Source organism: Anolis carolinensis, chromosome 4 (genome assembly GCF_035594765.1).
Source record: "Anolis carolinensis isolate JA03-04 chromosome 4, rAnoCar3.1.pri, whole genome shotgun sequence".
NCBI lineage: Eukaryota > Metazoa > Chordata > Lepidosauria > Squamata > Dactyloidae > Anolis > Anolis carolinensis.
In genome coordinates, this window is record NC_085844.1 from 26113193 (window position 1) to 26135112 (window position 21920).

General features: G+C 37.5%; 1 protein-coding gene across 2 annotated transcripts in view; it reads left to right on the top strand.

Moving 5' to 3' along the window:
- Positions 1-420: 420 nt before the first annotated feature.
- The window catches only part of lrp12 (LDL receptor related protein 12), a 36047-nt gene continuing 14547 nt past the window's right edge, over positions 421-21920 (top strand). The window contains exons 1-2 of one of the 2 annotated variants that reach the window (XM_003219428.4): positions 422-696; positions 17524-17580. In XM_003219428.4, the coding sequence (XP_003219476.2) occupies positions 612-696; positions 17524-17580 (142 nt within the window). In that variant the 5' untranslated portion in view covers positions 422-611. Of the gene's footprint in view, positions 697-17523; positions 17581-21920 lie in introns of both variants that reach the window. The other variant, XM_008108260.3, reaches the window with a different exon arrangement.

Here is a 21920-nt window from a genome sequence, read left to right on the forward strand (position 1 = left end):
ATTATTATTATTATTATGGTATATATTATGGAGTCATAGGGCTTGTAGTTTCACACAGCTTTGTGCGTCAAAGAGAGCAGGCGCCTCACTAAGCTACGACTCCCAGGATCCCACAGCACAGACCAGGCCTGGACAAACTTTGGCCCTACGGCTGTTAGGAATTGTGGGGATTGAAGTCCAACACATCTGGAGGGCCAAAGCTTGCCCAGGCCTGGCGTAGACGCTGAATGGGGACGACTTGTGCGGAACAACCAGGGTCAGGAGGAGGCCAGGAGCCTCCCTCAGGACCGAGAAGTCTCCTCCTCCTCCTCCTCCATCTCCCTTCCCTCCCAATGGCGGCGGCTTCCCTCGGCGAGCGCGGCCTGGCTTTGTAATGCGCAGAAGCGCCGCCAGAGCCCCTCCTGCCGCCGCCACCGCCAGAGCCTGAGGAGACAGGCGAGAGAGAGCGAGACGGAGAGAGAAAGAGGAGGCCGAAGCCGGGCGTCGAAGCAGCGGCATCAGCGGCTCATGGCTCGGCGCCTGAGGAGGCCAGAGGCCGGCGCGGCAGGCGAGGCTTCTCGCTGAGGGCCTTCCTCGCTTCCCCGCTCGCTCGCCCCCGCCGTGGCGGTGTTATGGCCTCTTGCTGGAGCGCCAAAGGGTCCCTTGCTTGGAGGTCAGCGCAGCTCCTGCTCCTCGTCGCCGCCGCCTCATGTCGGGGTAAGTATTGGGGGGGCCTCCATCCCCCTCCTTTTGTCCCAAATCTATGCTATAGAAGGCATTGGGGGCCTTTGTCAGCAAACATCATCCTCCCCTCTATTTGTATCCCAAAGCTATGCTATAGTGTATATACAGGCATGGACAAAACACTCTAGGTGTTTTGGACTTCAACTCCAGCAATTCCTGCCAGCTTAAGGCTGTGAGGAATTGCTGGAGTTGAAGTCCAAAACACCTGGAGGGCCAAAGTTTGCCCATGCCTGGTATATAAGGCATTACCCCCCCCCCCCCAATAGAGCCCTCTATTTCCCCTCCTTTTGTCCCATTGCGCCCCATGGACCCCTCTGTTATTTTTCCCCTTTTGCCCCAAAGCCGTATTGTATAAAAGTATTAGGGCTCACTTTTTCTCTCCTTTTGTCCCAAAACTTTTTATTTATTTATTTATTTATTTATTTGCTACATTTATATGCCACCCTTCTCACCCCGAAGGGGACTCAGAGCGGCTTACAAATTAAATTTACATACAATATTATATTATTAGCATAGTACAATACTGGTAATAAATTACTATATTGTACTGTATCAGTATATTGTAATATTATTAGTAATATTACATGTAAAATATAATATATAATTAATATTATTATATCGTATTATTATTATATCGTATTACAATATAATATTATGAATATTATATGTATATACAATATGTTATAATTATTATATATTATTGTAAATATATTGTATATATATATGTATATATACACACACACATATATATATAATAACATGCTATGCTAATAATATAATATATATTATATGTATAATATATTTTATATAGTATACAATATAATATACAACAATATTCAGGGTGTTTGAAAACGAACTCCCTAGTTTTAGTGTATTTATACTTAAAACTAGTGAGTTCTTTTTCTAACACCCTGTATAATGATATAATATATTGTGCAATAGAATCTCGCTTATCCAACATAAACAGGCCAGCAGAACGTTGGATAAGCGAAAGTGTTTGATAATGAGGGATTAAGGAAAAGAGACTCTACTGTATATACATATAATATTGATAATAATATTATAATGTAATTATACTAATAATAATACAATATAATAACATTGAATATATATGATATATTACATGTAATATTACTAATAATATTACAGTGTAGTGATATAGTACAATATAGTAATATCTAATGCTAATATTATGCTATTTTAATAACATAATATATTGTATGTACACATAATTTGTAGGCCTCTCTGAGTCCCCTTTGTGGTGAGAAGGGTGGGATATAAATGTAGTAAATAAATAAATAATAGTAATAACTTTATTTTTATATCCTGCCACCATCTCCCCGAAGGGACTCGAGACAACTTACATATGGGACCAAGCCCAAAGCATACAACAATATTACCAAAAAAGATTACCAACTAAAATGCAGTTAACAACATAATAACTAAACAATTTAAACAGCAGGGTATAAAACATTAAAATATATCATAACCAAGAACCAGTAACCAGGAATATGGTGAGATAATAAGACATTGCCCCCCAATGGACCCTTCCATTTCTCCCTTCTTATTTATTTATATATCACCTTTCTCCAATGTACTCAAGGCGGTTTACAACAGCATAGAAACGTACAGTATAAAACAGACCATTACAATTAATCCAAATAATAATAAATCTTTATTTATATCCCGCTTTTCTCCCTAATGGGACCCTAAGCGTCTCACACCATAATATGATACAAATCAAAGCACATTTAACATGAAATACAAGACAAAAATCACACAAAGCATAATAACGTCCAGAAATAAGATATAAATAAATATTAAGCATTTTTTTATTATGTCAGACACGACTTGAGAACATACTGCAAGTCGCTTCTGGTGTGAGAGAATTGGCCGTCTATGAGACGTTGCCCAGGGGGCGCCTGGATGTATTACCATTTTGCTGAGAGGCTTCTCTCATGTCCCTGCAAGCTAGAGCTGACAGACAGGAACTCACCCGGACTCGCAGAATCGAATCGGCAACCTTTAGGTCACCAACCCAACCTTTTAGGTCAGCAGTCCAGCCAGCATTGGTTGTAAACCAATTACAATTATTGTGGAGACTCATTAGTTAAATAGTATATTTCGCTAAGCTCAGTGCAAATCGACCTTGCTGTCATTAGCAATTGAATTCATTTGTCAAAAGCTTGCTTGAACAGGTAGGTCTTCAATAGGTTACATAGTCCTTTTTTCCTTCCCTTTTGTCCCAAAGCGATTCTCTGTCTATGCTATGGAATGATGGTGGAGAGAAAGACAAAGCCTCCTTCATATCCCCCCCCCCCCCCTCATCCGGACTTCCTTCTTAGTTTACTTTCCCTTTTGCTTCCATTTCCTTTTGAGCTTGAATCCTCATAACAAACCTTCCCCTTCATGCTGCTCAGGGCATCCTTCCAGTCTCTCTGCCAGAAATGCTGTTTTGCATTTGTAGGACAGAGCCCAGGTTGCCTTTTAAACCTTGGCTTGGCCCAGCTCTCTGTCTCTTTGTTTGCGGCTCAACCAGGCGCACTTTGTGCCTCCTGCAAATTCAAGATTTGGGATGTGATTTGTCTAGTCTGGCGCTGAGATTGCTGGGAAATAATGGAAGCTCACAATGAAATGTATTTTTTGTATGTAGATACTCAAAGCCTTCTCTTTTAAAGCATATATATAGGGTATATTTCTGCATTAGGGGATTCCTTTTTCACCAGATAAAACTTTCCTTTCACCTACACTTTTTAAGCTTTCATGGCCAGAATCACTGGGTTGCTATGAGTTTTCCAGACTGTATGGCCATGTTCCAGATGCATTATCTCCGGTCGTTTCTCCCGCATCTATGGCAGGCATCCTCAGAGGTGTGCAGTCTGTTGGAAACTAGGCAAATGGGATTTATATATCTGTGGGAAGACCAGTTTGGGAGAAAGAACTCTTGTCTGTTTGAGACAAGTGTGAATATTGCAATTTATCACCTTGATTAGCATTTAATGGCTAATCTGAAAATGGGAATTCCAGCCATGAAGCAATTAGGGCCAGCTAACACCTCCCAACAAAGAATTCCCTCAGGCTGGAACCAGCCAGGCTTTGAATCTGCAAGGCCACTGAATGCTAATCAAGGTGATCAATTGCAACATTGCTCATGGAAACAAAAAAAGGCCCTTTCTGGTGCTTGCTCCTAGGCTCTGTATTTGCCTTACTGTAGAGGCAGGATTCTTAATACAGTAGAGTCTCACTTATCCAAGCTAAATGGGCCGGTAGAAGCTTGGATAAGCGAATATCTTGGATAATAAGGAGGGATTAAGGAAAAGCCTATTAAACATCAAATTAGGTTATGATTTTACAAATTAAGCACCAAAACATTGTGTTTTACAACAAATTTGACAGAAAAAGCAGTTGAATACGCAGTAATGTTCTGTTGTAATTACTGTATTTACGAATTTAGCACCAAAATGTCACGATATATTGAAAACATTGACTACAAAAATGGCTTGGATAATCCAGAGGCTTGGATAAGCGAGGCTTGGATAAGTGAGACTCTACTGTATGTCCTTTTATTAGAAGATGAAAACTTCTATGTGCCAACTGGAACCAACTGGATGCATAGAAACACTTCATATTGTGCTGTACTTGTTCTTATTTCATACCATTTAACAACTAGATTTTAAAAACTTATTTCTATTGCTCGTGTAATACGTACATTGTATATTAGTATCAGCTTTTATTAGTAAAGGTTGAGTATTCCGTATCTAAAAGTCTTGAGACCAGTAATGTGTTGAATTTCATTATATAGTAGAGTCTCACTTATCCAAGCTAAACGGGCCGGCAGAAGCTTGGATACGCGAATATCTTAGATAATGAGGAGGGATTAAGGAAAAGCCTATTAAACATCAAATTAGGTTATGATTTTACAAATTAAGCACCAAAACATCATGTTTTACAACAAATTTGACAGAAAAAGTAGTTCAATACGAAGTCATATTATGTTGTAATTACTGTATTTACGAATTTAGCACCAAAATATCACAATATATTGAAAACATTGACTACAAAAATGGCTTGGATAATCCAGAGGCTTGGATAAGCGAGGCTTGGATAAGTGAGACTCTACTGTACTTGTATTTTACATACAAGTACTGAATGGGATGGGATGTCTTAGAGATGTGACCCAAGTCTAAACACATAATTCATTTGTGTTTCATATCCATCTTGTACACATAGCCTGAAGGTAATTTTACACAGTATTTTAATAATTTGTGAACTAAACAACTTTTGTAAATATTGAACCATCAGAAAGCAAAGGTATCACTGTCTCAGCCACCCATGTGGATGGTTTTGTATTTGGGAGTATTTTGAATTCCCAGATAATGGATATTCAACCTGTATTTGTTTGAATTTTATAAGTTGCTTTGTATCTGCTGAAAGGAAAAAGTGGCATCTAAACAAAATATCATAATCATTATTATATTGTTAAAGCTAAAGTTATAGAATAAAGCCCTTGTGTCATGATATTACTTTTAATTTATAAAGGTTTTGAATCCTCACCATCTCTGTCCTTTCATTTTTCACTGTTTATAAGTATGTTGATGTTTTTGGTATTGTCAACCATTACATGTCATTCATATCTAGCACATGTCATTTCATACAACATTTATTTGATATGTACTACTGAGTTGAAATGTTCGTATGTTGACTTCATTTCATGGACTTTTCCTGAGTGCAGAAAGCCCTGCATTTATTCTTAACCTATAAATGTTTTACTCTAGAATAATAATGATGTTGAAACACTCCATTTCCAATTCCTACTTTATTCTAAATCACTCTCCTTGAAAGGTTATACCCAATGGGGCCTTTCTGGTTATACCAGAAAGTGGTACTAGAATAGTGCTTCTGCTAAAATGGGCAAAACCACTGGAGAAAAATTAATTTTACACTAGTGAGCCTATGCACAAGAGGAAGAAATTCATGGAACTTTGTTGGATGGTGCATATGTTGCTGTAGTGCAAAGGATTGCTGTGATGCAAAGGATATATAGCTGATAAAGCAAAGAACTGTGACAATGTTCCGATTCTGCTAATGAATTGGTTTCTATCATCCATAAACATATTTTTGTTAAAGACTTTTTTCCAAGTTATGAACCTTTTCTGAAATATGTCTTCACTTAGTGATAGGATGTAAGGAACTTTGCAAATGAATAATACAGACCTTAAACATATTCAAAATTTGAGAATTATGACAACAGTCTGTATACAGATGATAAGTCACACTCTAACTCAAGCTTCTCATTTGTTACTCATGCACTTCCTGAACTAAAGTGCATGCTAATTAATTTCTATAACAGTTAATATGCTAGCATTCAAATATGTGAAGACTGTTGTCGAAGGCTTTCATGGCCGGAATCACAGGGTTGTTGTGTGTTTTCTGGGCTGTATGGCCATGTTCCAGAAGTATTCTCTCCTGACGTTTCGCCCACATCTATGGCAGGCATCCTTAGAGGTTGTAAGGTCACCTCACAACCTCTGAGGATGCCTGCCATAGATGTGGGCGAAACATCAGGAGAGAATACTTCTGTAACATGGACATACAGCCCGGAAAACAACCATGTGAAGACTTTATATTATCTAGGAATATAATCTAAAATTTGTAGTCTTGCACTCCATATATGGTTTGAACCATAATCAGCTTGCTTACAAACAAGCTGTGAGATGTAAAATTAATGGTTTTCTGTTTTTTCTGCATGTCTATCCAATGAAACTAAACAAAATCCCTTGTTTGAAGCCAAAAAAAAATTATGAATCACAGTTGGCTTTGCTGGGTTGCAAGGAAGTTCCTAAAACTTTTAGAAGAAAGCTGATAATTACTATGGGGAAAGGGTTTGGGGCTAACTTTTTATCCTGTGAGATTTATAGTTGCAAAAGTCATAATTTGGTAGATAATATGTGGGAAATGAGAAGGATGAGCTTCAAACCTCTATGGTATGCTTCCATTAGACTAGGGGTCCTCAAACTTTTAAAGCAGAGGGCCGGTCTACAATCTTTCAGACTGTGGAGGGGCCGAATTATCATTTGAAAAAAAAATGAACAAATTCCTGTGCACACTGCATGTCTTATTTGTAGTGCAAACCAACATCAACAATGAAAAAACAATACAATATTTAAAAATGAAAACAATTGTAACCAACATAAACCTATCAGGATTTCAATGGGAAGTGTGGGCCTGCTTCTGGCCAATGAGATAGTCAAGTTAAGTAGGATTGTTGTTGTTGTTGTGTGCCTTCAAGTCATTTCAGACTTTGGGCGAGCCTAAGTCTAAAACTATTTATTCATTCATTTACTACATTTATTTATTACATTTATATCCTGCCCTTTTCACCCCGAAGGGGACTCAGAGCAGCTTTATGTACATACAATATATTATATTATTAGCAGAGCACAATATTAGCAATGTAGTTATATATTACTACATTGAACTATACCACTATACTGTAATATTATATGTAATATATAACATATAATTAATATTATTATATGGTATTATTATTAGTATTATATCGTATAACATTATAATATTATTATCAATATTATATGTATATACAATATATTATATTATTAAAAATGATATAAAATATTATATTATAAAACTGAGGGCGGGGGCCAGGTAAATGACCTTGGAGGGCCGCATCCGGCCCCCGGGCCTTAGTTTGGGGACCCCTGCATTAGACGTTTTTCAACTAATTTGGGTTTGCTCTTATACTGCGATTTTTGCTAATCGCAATAAGTCTGGGAATGCATCTTCTTTTAGCAAGAGTGTCATACTGTGCCTGTTCCTTGAGCCCCATTTGAACATGTGCATGAAAAGAGAGGCCTCCTGTATCTACTGGCTGTACTTAGCTGGTCACATCTCAGCAATTAATGGCAGTAAAGGAATAGGAACTTTTTCACCGGCCTTGGATGTGCCTTCTATGTGCACAAGCTCTGTTTGGAACTGTGCTTAGTGATCCTTCTCTTCAGGGGAGCAGAATTTTTTACTTTTGTATGCATAAACCACTTTTTGGGCTGTGCATTCATTGATGTCAGTAACTGGGAAGCAGAAAAGGAGAGTGAGGAGGGAGGTGACTTAAGTGCAAGTTTTGATGCTGAGGCAGGAAAGGGCAGTATGGGCTAAGGCTTCTTGGTGGTAATGGAGACAGAGAGATGGAGGAGGAAAGAATGAGACACTGCCACAGCTACCAGCCTGTCTGAGGTCTCCAGATCTAGGGCCTTTTCAGTGCTTTTCTAGTATCAGTAGAGACTTCGTAAGCAGCAGCAGCAACTACAAACTTGTAAATACAGTAATAAAATCTGCAGAAATTAAACCTGCAAAAGCTGTGTGTTTGCTGTATTTTGTAAATATAAAATTAGCTAATATTCTAATGTTATCCATTGTGTTGATAATATACATCAATATTGATAATACTTCAAGAAGACTTAACTGTAAATCACAACCATCAACATTTTGAATTTTCATCATTATACGTGGCACAACACTTAATGAAGTAAGGGGATCGAGAAAACCCATGCAACTTGATAACAATTTGAATCATGCTTTTAAGTGTAGCAGTAATTTAATCAAAAATGTGCTACATTACCTTGTATTAAACTGATTTCAGACTCTCCAATACGGGAAGCATGACACACTTTGGTGAGAGATATAGCATAGGACTTTAATATTGGCTTTCTTAGTGTTGCCTGTCTTCCTTATTTTTCCTAAATATGCTTAACACTAGCCTATACTATATTTCTGTTAAAAGCTTTCCAAAGTAGCATAAATTGTTGCTAGCATTTGAATAATTAATATGAAGTGCAGATCACGGTGGTGGCAACACTTTTTGTTTTCGGTAGCAAGTTAATTTTTTCATCGTATAGGCATGTAGCTTAGGTATACTTCAGTTAACAAAGTATGTTCCTAGACTTTACTGTGTTAACAGAAAATTTGGTACCAGAAGCAGAAAAAAAAATATGGAAAGTATTAGAGATAAGTTCATATAGAACTGAACATCAGGAAGAACTTCCTAACTGTGAGAGCTGTTCAGCAGTGGAACTCTCTGCCCCGGGGTGTGGTAGAGGCTCCTTCTTTGGAGGCTTTTAAGCAGAGGCTGGATGGCCATCTGTCGGGGTGCTTTGAATGAGATTTTCCTGCTTCTTGCAGGGGGTTGGACTGGATGGCCCGTGAGGTCTCTTCCAACTCTACAATTGTATGATTCTATGAATAAAAATGAACAGCGGTTCAACATGTTTCAGCAATCTTTTTATTCAAAACTAAGGATAAACACATGGCAAATTAAATAATCTTGTCTTTCATAACTAAAGATTTCTGTCTTCCTTAAAAAGATAAAAATGACATTGTCTAGATCTTAATCTACTCGTGGTTACTGCCTTTTTTGCCACAAAACTCATTTCCTTTGTAAGCTTGGATATATGGAAACAACTTCTATTTTCGAGAGGGACAAAGGAAAATGTGGCTTGACTACAGAACAAGCCAAAACTAGTAAAATAGGAAGTTACATTAACAGGACAGTAAATGACAGAAAATCAGACAATAAGAAGCTACAGTGACTCTGTAAAAGCTTTGAGGAGATGGGCTTTCAGTGGAAATTCCAAGAGGTAGCTTAATATATAAAATGTGAAAGGCCGTTTCATGGAAGTAAGCAAAAGGGAATGGTTCATCTGAGATTACTTTGCCTAAGGCAGGAAGTATATGAAGCAGTAGAAAGGGAGAATAGGACTAATTCACCATGTATGTACATGTGCCTTCAAGCTGCCTGTCGACTTAAGGATTTTCTTAGACTAGGAATACTCAGAGGTGACGTTGCTAGGTCCTTCCTCTGAAATACAGCCTACAGCACTCGGTATTCATTGGCAGTCTCCCATTCAAGTACAAATGCGGGCTGACCCTGCTTGGCTTCCATCATCAGACAGGATCTGGTGCCTTTAGAATATTCACCAAGCTAGCTTCTTAAAAAGACACCACATGTACAGGAAGGTCATACCCCTGTACTACATCCAATTTCAATAGAAAACCCAGACATAACAGGGCTTCTATATAGGTGGTTTCTCATAATGAGACTAATGGTAGAATTAGCTCTTTGAAATCTGTTATTCTGGAGGTTGGAAATTCATTTTCTCTCTTTCCTTCTTTCAAACCTGAGAGACATAGCCACCCACTCACCTTTGAAGAAGCTCTGGTTTTTTCTTGCTAGAGAGAACAAGTTGTGATTAGTGTTGTGGGGCTGAACAAAAATAGACTTCAACTAAAAGCAGAGAAATACCCCCTAATTTTATATAGCTTGCATAGCTGTTCAATGAACATTTCTGATTCATTGAATGTACTCTGGTACAACCTCCAAAAACAGTATGGTCAAACTAAAAGTTAAGTATCGTAACTAACTTAATGTCACAAGATGTTCGGACACACAACAGGACTATCCCTGGAGATCTCAAATTTCTGACAAACTCATTTGTGGCCAAGGAGATGGTCTTTCATATATCGATTCAAAGTTGTTTAGGGCTTTGTAGATCAACACCAGTACTTTGAATTGAGGTTAGAAACCTTTGTAGGTCTTGGAGAAAAGCTGTTAAGTGGTGTCTAAAATGAACATCTGATACCAGTCTGGCTGCCGCATTATTTTGAACTAGCTGCAACTTCCAAACAATTTCAAGGGCAGCCCCATGTAGAGTATATTCTTGCAGTCTAACCAAGCAGTATTAATTAAGATATACATCACTGCCCAGATTTACCTTCTTTGAGAAAATGCACAGCTGGAACACTAGGCAAAGCTGGGCAAAGGCACTTCTAACCACTGCAGCAGCCTGGATTTTCACTGGCAATTTATGAGCTTTTCAAAGGAGGAGCAGCTCCATCAAGAACTAGCTGTGATCCCAATCTCAGGTTGGTTTTCTTCTGACAAGTAGCATTTACATCTTGTCTGGATCAAACCTCAGTCCGTTCACCCGCAACCAGTTCTTTACTACATCCAGACAGCAATTCTGTACAACCACATTTTCTGACATCAGTTGTAAAGAAGAGGTAAAGTTCTGTACACTCAGTTTATAGTTCTAACAGACAGATGTCAGTGTTTTGCAATCTGACTCAACTAAAGCATTTTCTATGTAAGCATTCTTTTGTATTGCATTGGTTTATTTTGGAAAACCTTAGTCACAAGCTGAAAGTCTGCATGTTGAATGCAAATGCAACAGGAAACATATTCAAAACTGCAATCCCAGAGCTTTGAGTTTTTTTCTGTTTCAATGGATGAGGCTTCTAGTGGTTGCTACTGAAGCTATTTTTGAAGCAGATACAAATTTAATTGTCTGGGCTTGATTACTAGAAGACAAGAGATCTGTTTAGTAAGAGATTTTATTACAGATATATGTGGGACAAACATAACAGAATTTATCTTAGTGATCTAAGAAAATACTGTATTTTCTCAGTGGATGGGGATAGTCTGATAGATGCTAGAGAACAGGAGGCTAAGCTGGAGATAAAATTGAGAGATACAAATGAGAGAGGTAAGTGTTTCTATGTAGTCCTTCTTTCCTTTCGCCTGCCATAGCCCACTAATTGTTGAGAAATTGCTATGTCTAGCTCAAGGTCATCACGAACATGTGGCTACAGCCACAGTTTACCTAAAATTGGTGCATCAAACTGGTTTCAAGACATAGAACTCATTATAGCTTTTGTAGCAACTGGCAGAGATCTCTCAGTTCTTCTTATTTAAAACTCTTTTTCTGATTACTCGTGTACATTCCATTTCTGTAGCCCCTTTAAGCATCTGATATAAGGCCTACATACCTTGGAGGCACAGAATCCTCTAATATTAGAAGCTAAGCGGGGTCAGTTCTAGTTGTATTTGGATAAGAGACCATCAATCAATGGCAGGTATTGTATATTTCAGAAGAAGGAACTGGCAAAACTACCTCTAAATATTTCTTATCTTATAAAAACCTATCAACTCAATGGGGTTAACATAAGTCAACTGATGCCTTGAAGGCACACGCATATGCACGCACCCACTCACAGCGGCATATTATTCCAATAAATCTGGATCAATTCCTCTGAAATTTGGCAAAAAACAAAACAAAACAAGAGAAAGTGTTTTTAGAAAAACACTTGCAAGTCTACCAAGTAGGACAAGATATTCATTTCATGAAGATTCTCATATAGAAACACAGGTGCTCAAACTAGCACTTTGATTCTTAGTAAGTACTTTGAAGTATCTGTTTTGGATAAAGGATTGCCTGCAGGAAAGCATGGTCTAGCCTTCATAGGAAAGCACAGACTATAATATCACTTGATGACAAGAGAGACTGAGTGATTTTATTCCAGTTGATGAATCATCTCAAAATGTATTATGAGGAAAGAACACAGGCATTTTATTAATCTCAAAATGATTGTATAACTCAGGGAAAGATGGCCAAACTTTTTCATCATTCTTAATTTTGATAGCTCAGACATGGGGGAAGGGAGGAGGGGAGAAGCAGGAAGAAAGTTGTTAGTTTTAATTGCAGTATGTGATTTTACTGTTAATCAGTTTGTCATGTATAGCTGGCAACTGGTTTTGCAGCTACAAGTTGAGTATCCCTTATCAAGGAATTCGAAATGATCCAAAATCCAAAATTGCCCACATGATATGGGAACAGCTTTGCTTTCCCATAGTTTAGTATATGCAAAGTTTGTTTCATGCACAAAATTATTAAAAATATTGTGTATAAAATTACTTTCATGCTAGACTATATAAATGAATTTCGAGTTTAGACTTAGGTGTCATCTCAAAGATATCTCATTATATACAGAATATTTATTTATTTATTTATTTATTTATTACAGTATTTATATCCTGCCCTTCTCACCCAATAGGGGACTCAGGGTGGCTTACAATAAAACACATATAAAATTGTACAATACATTGTGAATCAATTAAAAAGTTATTAAATTACATCAGACATTCATAAAAACACTTATAAAATACAGATGGGCATGTTTGAGTATAAAAGACTCAAACATTGCATGGGCATATGCAAATACAGTAGAGTCTCACTTATCCAACATAAACGGGCTGGCAGAACGTTGGATAAGCGAATATGTTGGATAATAAGGAGAGATTAAGAAAAAGCATATTAAACATCAAAATAGGTTATGATTTTACAAATTAAGCACCAAAACATCATGTTATACAACAAATTGGACAGAAAAAGTAGTTCAATACGCAGTAATGTTATGTTGTAATTACTGTATTTACAAAATTAGCACCAAAATATCACATTATACTGAAAACATTGACTACAAAAATGCGTTTGATATTCCAGAATGTTGGATAAGCGAGTGTTGGATAAGTGAGACTCTACTGTACTCCAAAATCTCGGGGGAAATTGAAATCCAGCATCCCTTGTGAAAGTAAATAAAACTGAATAAAAAACCTCTCTGAGCCCTCCAGTGCAACTCTGTGATCAACGTCTGTAAGAAGTCAACCATACAGTTTCGTTAGAGAACCTAGAAATTCCTAGAGAGGTGTTCTGGGGTATGTGTCCTTGAGATTCCTTGCTTCTATAATTTGCCCCAAATAAATTCTGCTTGAATCAGCTTAGTACTGTGCACTCATTTCTCTTCTCTCTTGTCCACCTTCAGTCAACTTAACAAATTGTCAGAAATTCTGATAGCTAGAGTCCAAAATGCCTGAAGGATCAATGGTTGGGAACCATTAACCCTGACCAATTAAATACAGAACACACATTTTACCCCAATCTGCTTATGGTTATATATCTTTCACCTAAGGCATTCCCTGCCTTTCAGCTATGTACCTAAAAACACAGCACAGAAATGAATAGAGGACAAAGTTTATGTGTTGCAGGTAAGAACAAATGTAGGCATCTGTTATTAAAGTTACAAACATAATAACAAGTATTGGAAGATTTCAGAACAACTATATTGACTGAAAAATGCTAGATGAAAAATATTGCCATTTTTCTGACTGATATTTTATTGTAAATAAATGTATTTTGTAATGCCATTGGTGTGCAATATAAAGTATTGTTAAGTATGAAGCAGTAAAATATTAGAAAGTATCCCTGACAAAGTGATACACAGTAATAAAAAGGAAATATCATGGTAGGAAGTATAGTAATAAAAATATAGGAAATATAGAAATAAAAATATAGTCTAGATATACATACTTTAAATGCAGAGAGTGATAAAGATAAAATTGCTTACTGTTTACATGTAAACTATAGAATTACTGTACTGGACCTGGAAGAATATTAATATTGTCAGGATAGTTTAATTTGTTTGTTCTGTTTCCTGTTTCCTGCTAAACTCCTATACTGACACAGCACAAGAAACTAAAGTCTTTACTGAGATGTCTGACATTACTGACATAATTTTTAGAAGCCTGTCAGTATGTACGTTATCTCTTTTTCCTGGCAGCCTTTCATGTACCAATGTACCATCTTACAAAGTGCAGGCTAGCAAAAATTTATAATTCTGATTAGCATAAATTCTAATATTCTGTTATGCCCAGTTTTAGTAGGCTGTCTTCCATAAAACTCATAATTGTTGCTTCCAAAAACAGTTTACCTGAAGTTAATGCAAGCTGCGTTCTGGCATTCATGTTGTTTTATTATATTATTTTAATATTTTATTTAGTGATATTTTAGTTCTTTTATTTCTCTTCAAATTATTCTTTTCATTCTTCTTAATTTGTTGAACAATCTTCTGTTATAAAGATTTGTTAATTTCGAATGATTTTTTACCCTTGAAAAGTATATTATAATTTTTAATCCATACTACAGCCATGTTTATGCAAGTCCAAGATCATATCACATTGTCCCTGCAATGGCCTTACAAAGGATTCTTTATTTTATATTGTGATTCTCTTTTGGCATTAGTGAATGTTTGATGCAGTTCCTTTGCTGAATTTCAAATTCCTCCAAAATTCAGTTGATCAGTGGGATTACTGTCAGCTAAATTGTCACGATAATTGACTAAACAAACAGAGCCTCAATCAAAAATAGTGGGCTATGAATTCTATAGTATTTTAAATTATAGTGAAAAGATTCAGCACTCTATTGGTGGATTGTTTTGCCTCTTAGTAGAATCACAAATTGCCTCATATTTGTTAAGGATTTGGATGAAGGAGGCTTTAGCACTCAATGCTCTTAAAATAAATTGGCCCAGGATGTTGTATTGCGCCTTTGCTCTGGTAACTTTGGGCCATGAGGAGAGGTGGGTAAGAATTATTATTATTATTATTATTATTATTATTATTATTATTATTATTGACGTTATCCAAAATCAAGATGGAGGAAGAAAGGTAATTCTGATAGCATCCAAGTCACCTCATCAACCTTAGCTTTCCAAGATAGTCAGCATGCAGGTTCAGGAGAGTTGGTCTCTACCACTGTAGCTGGACCTGATCCATCACTGTTGCATCCTGACCTGGACTGATTATAATTAGATTATAATCCTTAGAATGTGCTCTTTAACTATCACTATTCACTTTTCCACATAATCACCAGACAATTGGATACATTTCTGCCAATGATGAACAAGTTTTCTGAAGCCGTCATGGAAGAAGTCGACACTCTGTTTCCGCAACCAGCATCTCACAGTACCCATCATGCACAGATCTTCCAGTAGCCAAGCAAAGCAATAATGTGACCCACACGTTCTTGTGAAATGCTGATTATGCTTGAAATTTCTCTCTGAGTGATACGACAATCGTCCTGAATCCATCTGTCAACCTTTTGTTTGTGAAACTCTGTGGTTGCTGTCACAGTCCAACTCTTTGTTTGTCACGCAAGTCAGATGTGCCCGCCTCAACATCTTTAAACTTACTCACCCAACTACACACAGTACTCACATCAACACAATCACCATAAACAGCTTGCATTCTTTGATGAATCTCCTTTGGGGGGGACACCTTCTACTGTCAAGAATTCAATGACTGCACATTGCTTAAATCGCATTGACCGACCGTCTGCGCAGGGTTCCATACTTCACACTTTAACAACACAACCGTTCAATGCTAAGGCTTCCCGCCAAATGGAACTGTAGAGGAGAGTCTACTGAACAAGCCAGTACCTGCTGCATACCAGTACTGCCATCTGTTGAGGAGTTACGAAGGTGGAGTCATTTTCATTCAACCCCCGTAGTTAGCTAAATGTGGACAGTTCCAACCTGATTCCAGAGGGGATTCGGGTGCATTTTGTTCATAGTGCTGCCACTTCTGCGACATTATAAACAAGGGCTTCTTCGTTAGAAATAAGTAGAGTAGCCACTTGGACTTTTCCATCTTCTTCCATAGGACACTACAGAATTAACACATTTGCTTCAGCAGATGTCCTTTCAGTAGGCATGTTTTGTAACAAGTAGTGTATTGATAGTAGGTTGATGTCTGCCCTAAGAACATGGTGATCACTTGTGTAGGTCCCAACTTGAAGGATTTCTGCTGCACACTACTGGAAAATAGAACATTGGTACTTACTGTGTAGGTTTCCCTCCATAGTTAGTATATTTTTGTGGATTCATTCTGCTGACAATATATTTTGAGGGTTTTTGTCTGGAGTATTGCCAGTCCATTACTGGGAAGCGGAATTCCCCCCCCCCCCCCCCCCCGGTGACGCATGAAGATGGGACCAGACTTGGTTGAAAGGGTTCATTCTCCACAACTGCTGAAAAGGAACCTTCACCAGTGTTTACTTCTACATTAAATAAACTCTATGTCTGTCGGACACCTAGCCATTTATGATCAATGTGCTTGCCACTCACCTTGAATAAGTTGGATACATTTCTCCAAAAAATAAACACTGTGTGTGGAATGCTGGTAGAATGAATGCATGTTGAAAAATCTTTGTATTCACACATATTGCAAACAGATCCGTATGCTTTGAATGCCACTACGTAAAGTGATTTAATATTACAGTAGAGTCTCGCTTATCCAACCTTTGCTTATCCAACATCCTGTATTATCCAATGCAGTCTAGCTTTTAATAGTTTTTGTAATCAGTGTTTTCAATACATTGTGATGTTTTGGTGCTAAATTCATAAGTACAGTAATTGCTGCATAGTGTTTCTGTCGATTCGTTGTAAAACATAATATTTTGGTGCTTAATTTTCACTTTGTGCCGGCCTGTTTATATTGGATAAGTGAGACTCTACTGTATTTTCCTTTATGAAAACATTACCTGTATGATGACCCTAGAGATGCAACATTATGCTAACAAAAAGACATTGCAGTAAACTGGAATAATAAGATCAAGAGTTTGATTTGTGCTTACCATGTGAAAAGCCGTTAGAACCTAACTAGCCAGAATTCCTTCCAAAGTAGGAAAAATTGAGGCCTTACTTGAATATAGTTCTAGTCAATGAAATTTGTCTCTTCAGTGTTGTCTTTATTTATCATATTCTACTAATCTCCCCTTTTTAGTGGGAGAGAAATGAAAGGGTTCTGAAAGAGTGAAATCGGAGACCAAAACAATTGAAATCCTTACCCATTAAGGGTAATGAAGCTCTGAAGCATCTTAAGTTCTCAATTTATCTTGCTCAGTATGTGACATGGAATCAATTTGTGTCTTGATTGTATAATCATTTTAACCCCACCCCTTTTAAAAAGTAGTTGAAGAGGCCTTGGTTCTGAAGTATTTGAATATTAAAGTAGCTTTTTTTTGTTCTTTTTTCTTTTCTGTTGTACTATATCTGAAGAATTTTTTTTACAAATTTTATCTTGGAAATTAGTTTATTCATTATGTTTAATTTTAGGAAACAGTGCTCTTGCAGAACATTCTGAAAATGTGCATATTTCAGGAGTCTCAACTGGTAAGTCTTTTTTTGTAATGTTTAAATTTCATGCATGACTTAAATAGTAAATATTGAAAGCCACCTGGTATCTTATGAAGAGATATTTGGCTATAAAAATTATTACTGCCTTTTGCAGCATGTAATAAGGAATGAAGCAACTGGAACATAGAAGAATTTTCATAAGATAAATTTGATACCTCCATGCTTGTGCACAGATTATTCTGTTCCAAATGTTTAATTATTTTCCGTACAAACATTAAAGAGAAAGGTTAGCCTAAGTTTATTTTTCCTGAAACAGAGTTCTGTAACATGAAATTTAGAGAAAAAATATTTTAAAAGGAACGTTACTGTCAATAATAAAATGCAGCCATTACACCTTTTGTTTTATGAGACTTGGAGCAGTCTCTGGAACAGCTTTTCATCTTATTGCACAATTCTCATACTTGAAGTATTGATGCAAAAGGAATGGAATACTGACCGTATTCTATTCTCTCCCACTTGCCCCTGAGGGAAAAACTGAAGAAATTTGTAAACTCTTTTTAGTTCTTCTTAAGGTCCAAGGCTCTCTAAAGGAGGCATCCACAATAAAATCCCTTACTGTAATAAAATTACAAACAATAATTGTATGAGTAAATACCATCAACAATAAAAAAAATAAAGGTAAAGGTTTCCCCTTGATATTATGTCTAGTCGTGTCCGACTCCGGGGAGTAGTGCTCATCTCCATTTCTAAGCCGAAGAGCCAGTGTTGTCTATAGACGCCTCCTAGGTCATGTGGCCCGCATGACTGCATGGAGGGCCATTACCTTCCCTCTGCAGTTACCTATTGATCTACTCACATTTGCATGTTTTCGAACTGCAAGGTTGGCAGAAGCTGAGGCTAACAGCAGGAGCTCACCTCATCCCCCGGATTTGAACTGTCAGCAAGTTCAGCAGCTCAGTGGTTTAATCCGTTGCACCACGAGGGGCTCCACCAATAATAATAAAATATATATAAACTAGATACTGTAATACTAAAATGAAATGCAAAACTCCAGTAATAAACAAGAACAATCTAATAAAACTCAGTGAGGAAAACTACCAAAAGGGTTTCTCCCAAAACCTGAAATGGTGGGATTGGTGGGATTTGTGAGATCTTTGGTGGTAGCTTACCTATCCGAATGTGTCTCCCTCTATGAACCATCTCGGAGATTTAAGATCGTTTGGGGAGGCCCTGCTCTCGGTCCCACCTCCTTTGCAGGTGCAGCTGGTGGGGACAAGACAGGGCCTTCTCAGTGGTGGCCCCTTGGTTGTGGAACCCCCCACCCTAGTGACATCAGATCAGCCCCCTCCCTCCTGACCTTTAGAAAAAAACTGAAAACATGGATGTGGGACCAAGCTTTGGTTAATCTAGCAGTGCAATATGCAAATGTGGAATTGGTGCAACAATAACTTGACGGCCTAGACTGCAATATTGGATTATGTGATTTTAATAACTTTAATGTTGAAATGTTTTTACCAGTTGTTTTAATGTATATGTTTTATTTGCTGGATGTGTGTTATATGGCATCAAATTGTGCCTTTATGTGCGCTGCTCTAGGTCCCCTTTGGGTGAGAAGGGAGGGATATAAATATGGCAAATAAATAAATAAATAAATAAATGTTTCCAGCTACATGGGGTAATAACAAAATATTGCTAGCCTAACTAACTATCCTCAAAGACACACAGAGAGTACAAGTACTACAGTCAGACAGATTGGGTGAAAGTGGTCCTTCATATAATAATATAATCTAATGTGATGGATTTACAGTTTGTTGTTATTCTGCTGCTGCTGGGCCCATTGGCTACAATAGTTATTTTTCTTTCCTGGAAACAGATCAGGCTGAAAGCAAATGGCTTGTAGACCAGACCTGAAGTAGTTCTACTTCAAGTAATGTATTCCCAAACCCATTTGAGGCTTTAAAGCAGGGAAGCCCCTCGAAACGTTTTTAAATTATAGCTCCCACAATCTCTCTCCATTGGTTAGGTTGACTAGAGCTAAGAGAAAACACATGCCAAAAACATTTGAATGGCCATCTGGCCATCACTGCTTCCAAGTAATACAGCAGTACAGCGTCAGTGTCATTATCAAACTGCCTAGTCCCTATGAACAGTCGTGGGCCACATTTGCTCCAGCTGAAATTCTATGATGTCTGGATTAAGCTGGCTCTCATCTACTCAGTTGGTGAGCCATGGTGGCGCAATGGGATAAACCCTTGTGCCGGCTGGACAACTGACTTGAAGATTGGGTTGCTGACCTGAAGGTTGCTGGTTCTAATCTGTGAGATGAGATGAGCTCCCGTTTGTCAGTTCTAGCTTGCGGGTACGTGGGAGAAGCATCCCAGCAGGATGGTAACACATCCGGGCGTCCCCTGGGCAATGTCTCTGTAGGCGGCCAATTCTCTCACACCAGAAGCGACTTGCAGTATGTCCTCAATTCGCTTCTGACACGATTTTAAAAAATCCAGTCAACTACCATCCAAAGGCCCCAATTTAGAACCAAAGTCTGTTCTTTGTAGAGGAGTGATGGCACCAAACTCTAAAACCCTGAACAACCTCTTCCAGCAGTTTCATGTATATATGAAATGGAATAGCCCTGAAGGACTCCACAAGGCAACTGCAACAGAGTCAAGCTGGAGTTCCCCAGAACCAGCTTATTGTTTTGCCTCCTTAGCAAAAGAATGCTTCCAAGTCCTATCCAAGGCAGCCTGGAAGGATACTATGATACACATATTCCCTTGGCCATTGTCTTTATTTTGTTCTTTCTAAGAATTGTTCCATCTGTTGTTTTTCATTTACTGAATTTCTTTTGTCTGATTGTTTTGCAATTGTTCATAATCCACCTTCTCCTTATTATGTTGCTTGCTCTTTTAAAGAGCTTCATTCTGTTAATTCTGAGGCCTTTTGGCAAGCATTGCTCTCTTCTTTGTCTTCCTTTAATTCTATTGGTTCCTTGGATTCATCTGTTTCTTTACTCAGTCTACATTTATCTCTAACTCTAAATATTTTCCCCCCTTTTTACACACACTTCTTCACTCAACCCATCTTCTCTTTCTGATCATCCCACTATTTCACTGTGGCCTTTCCTCTCAAAAATTTTGAAACAAGTTGTTTATGTATGTTACCTTGCCTTTCTTTCTCATATTTCTGTAACTGATCCCTTTCAATTCAGATTTTGCCCTTTGCACTCTATGGAGACAACTTTTACAAAAATCACAGATAATCCCCTTCAGGCTATGTCAAAAATTCAGTGCTTATTCTTCTTGATCAGTCTGCAGCCTTTGACACTGTTGATCATGCTCTTTTCTTGGCTTCATTTCATGACCTAGGGTTTACTGATTCATTCCTTAGCTGCTTCACATCTTGTCTCTCAGGTCAGACATGTCTTTCAGGTATTTCAGTGTGCTTGGTTATCTAAAATGTAACATGGCAAAGACATAACTACTTATTTTTGCTCCAAATATAACTTTAGAAATGCATTTTCCATCAATGATAATATCCCCATGTATCTTGGGAAGGAAGGTTTTTTTTACTCTTTGTCTTTTGTTCCGCACATTGTCATGTCGATTTTTTCTTTATATCATTGCCAAAATTGGGGCTTTTCTTTTGGCTTCCTCTACTAAAACCTTAATGTATGCCTTAGTCATTTCCCATCTTGCTTATTGTAATCTTTTGAACTGCTTCACCGTTATCTCACCTTAGTCCTCTGGTTTCAGTTGAACATGTTGCCTCTAAGATTCTTTATTTGGTCTGTCATTTGGATCATGTCAACCCTCTTTTTCATATCTCTTCATTGGTTACTCATCTTTTCTAGGATTCAGTACAAGCTTCTTTAATGTTCAAGGACCTACACAACCTAGCTTCCCCATCTTTCAACCTTTGTTTTTACTGCTCAAGATCTGTATTCTAGGAATTCTAGGATTTTACTCTTCCTTGGCTTGGCTTCGTTTTTCATGCAGTTCATACACTTGGTTTGCCTCCCTGAACATTTGCTTCCCTCATTATTTTTAAATCTCAATTTAAAATGTTCTTTTTCCAAGGACAATTTTAGTGTAATATTGTTTTATAGTACTTTGATTACATGTATTGATCAGTTTGCTTTATATTGCATTTTTGTGTGTCTTTTACCTGGATGCTTTGTTTTTCTATTATATTGTTACATTTACAATAATACATTCTATTATATTGTTACATTTTGTTATTCTTTCCTAATAATAATAATAATAATAATAATAATAATAATAATAATAATAATAATAATCTTTATTTATATACCGCCCTATCTCCCGGATGGGACTCAGGGCGGTTTACAGTCATAAAAGCAAACACAAACATTACAT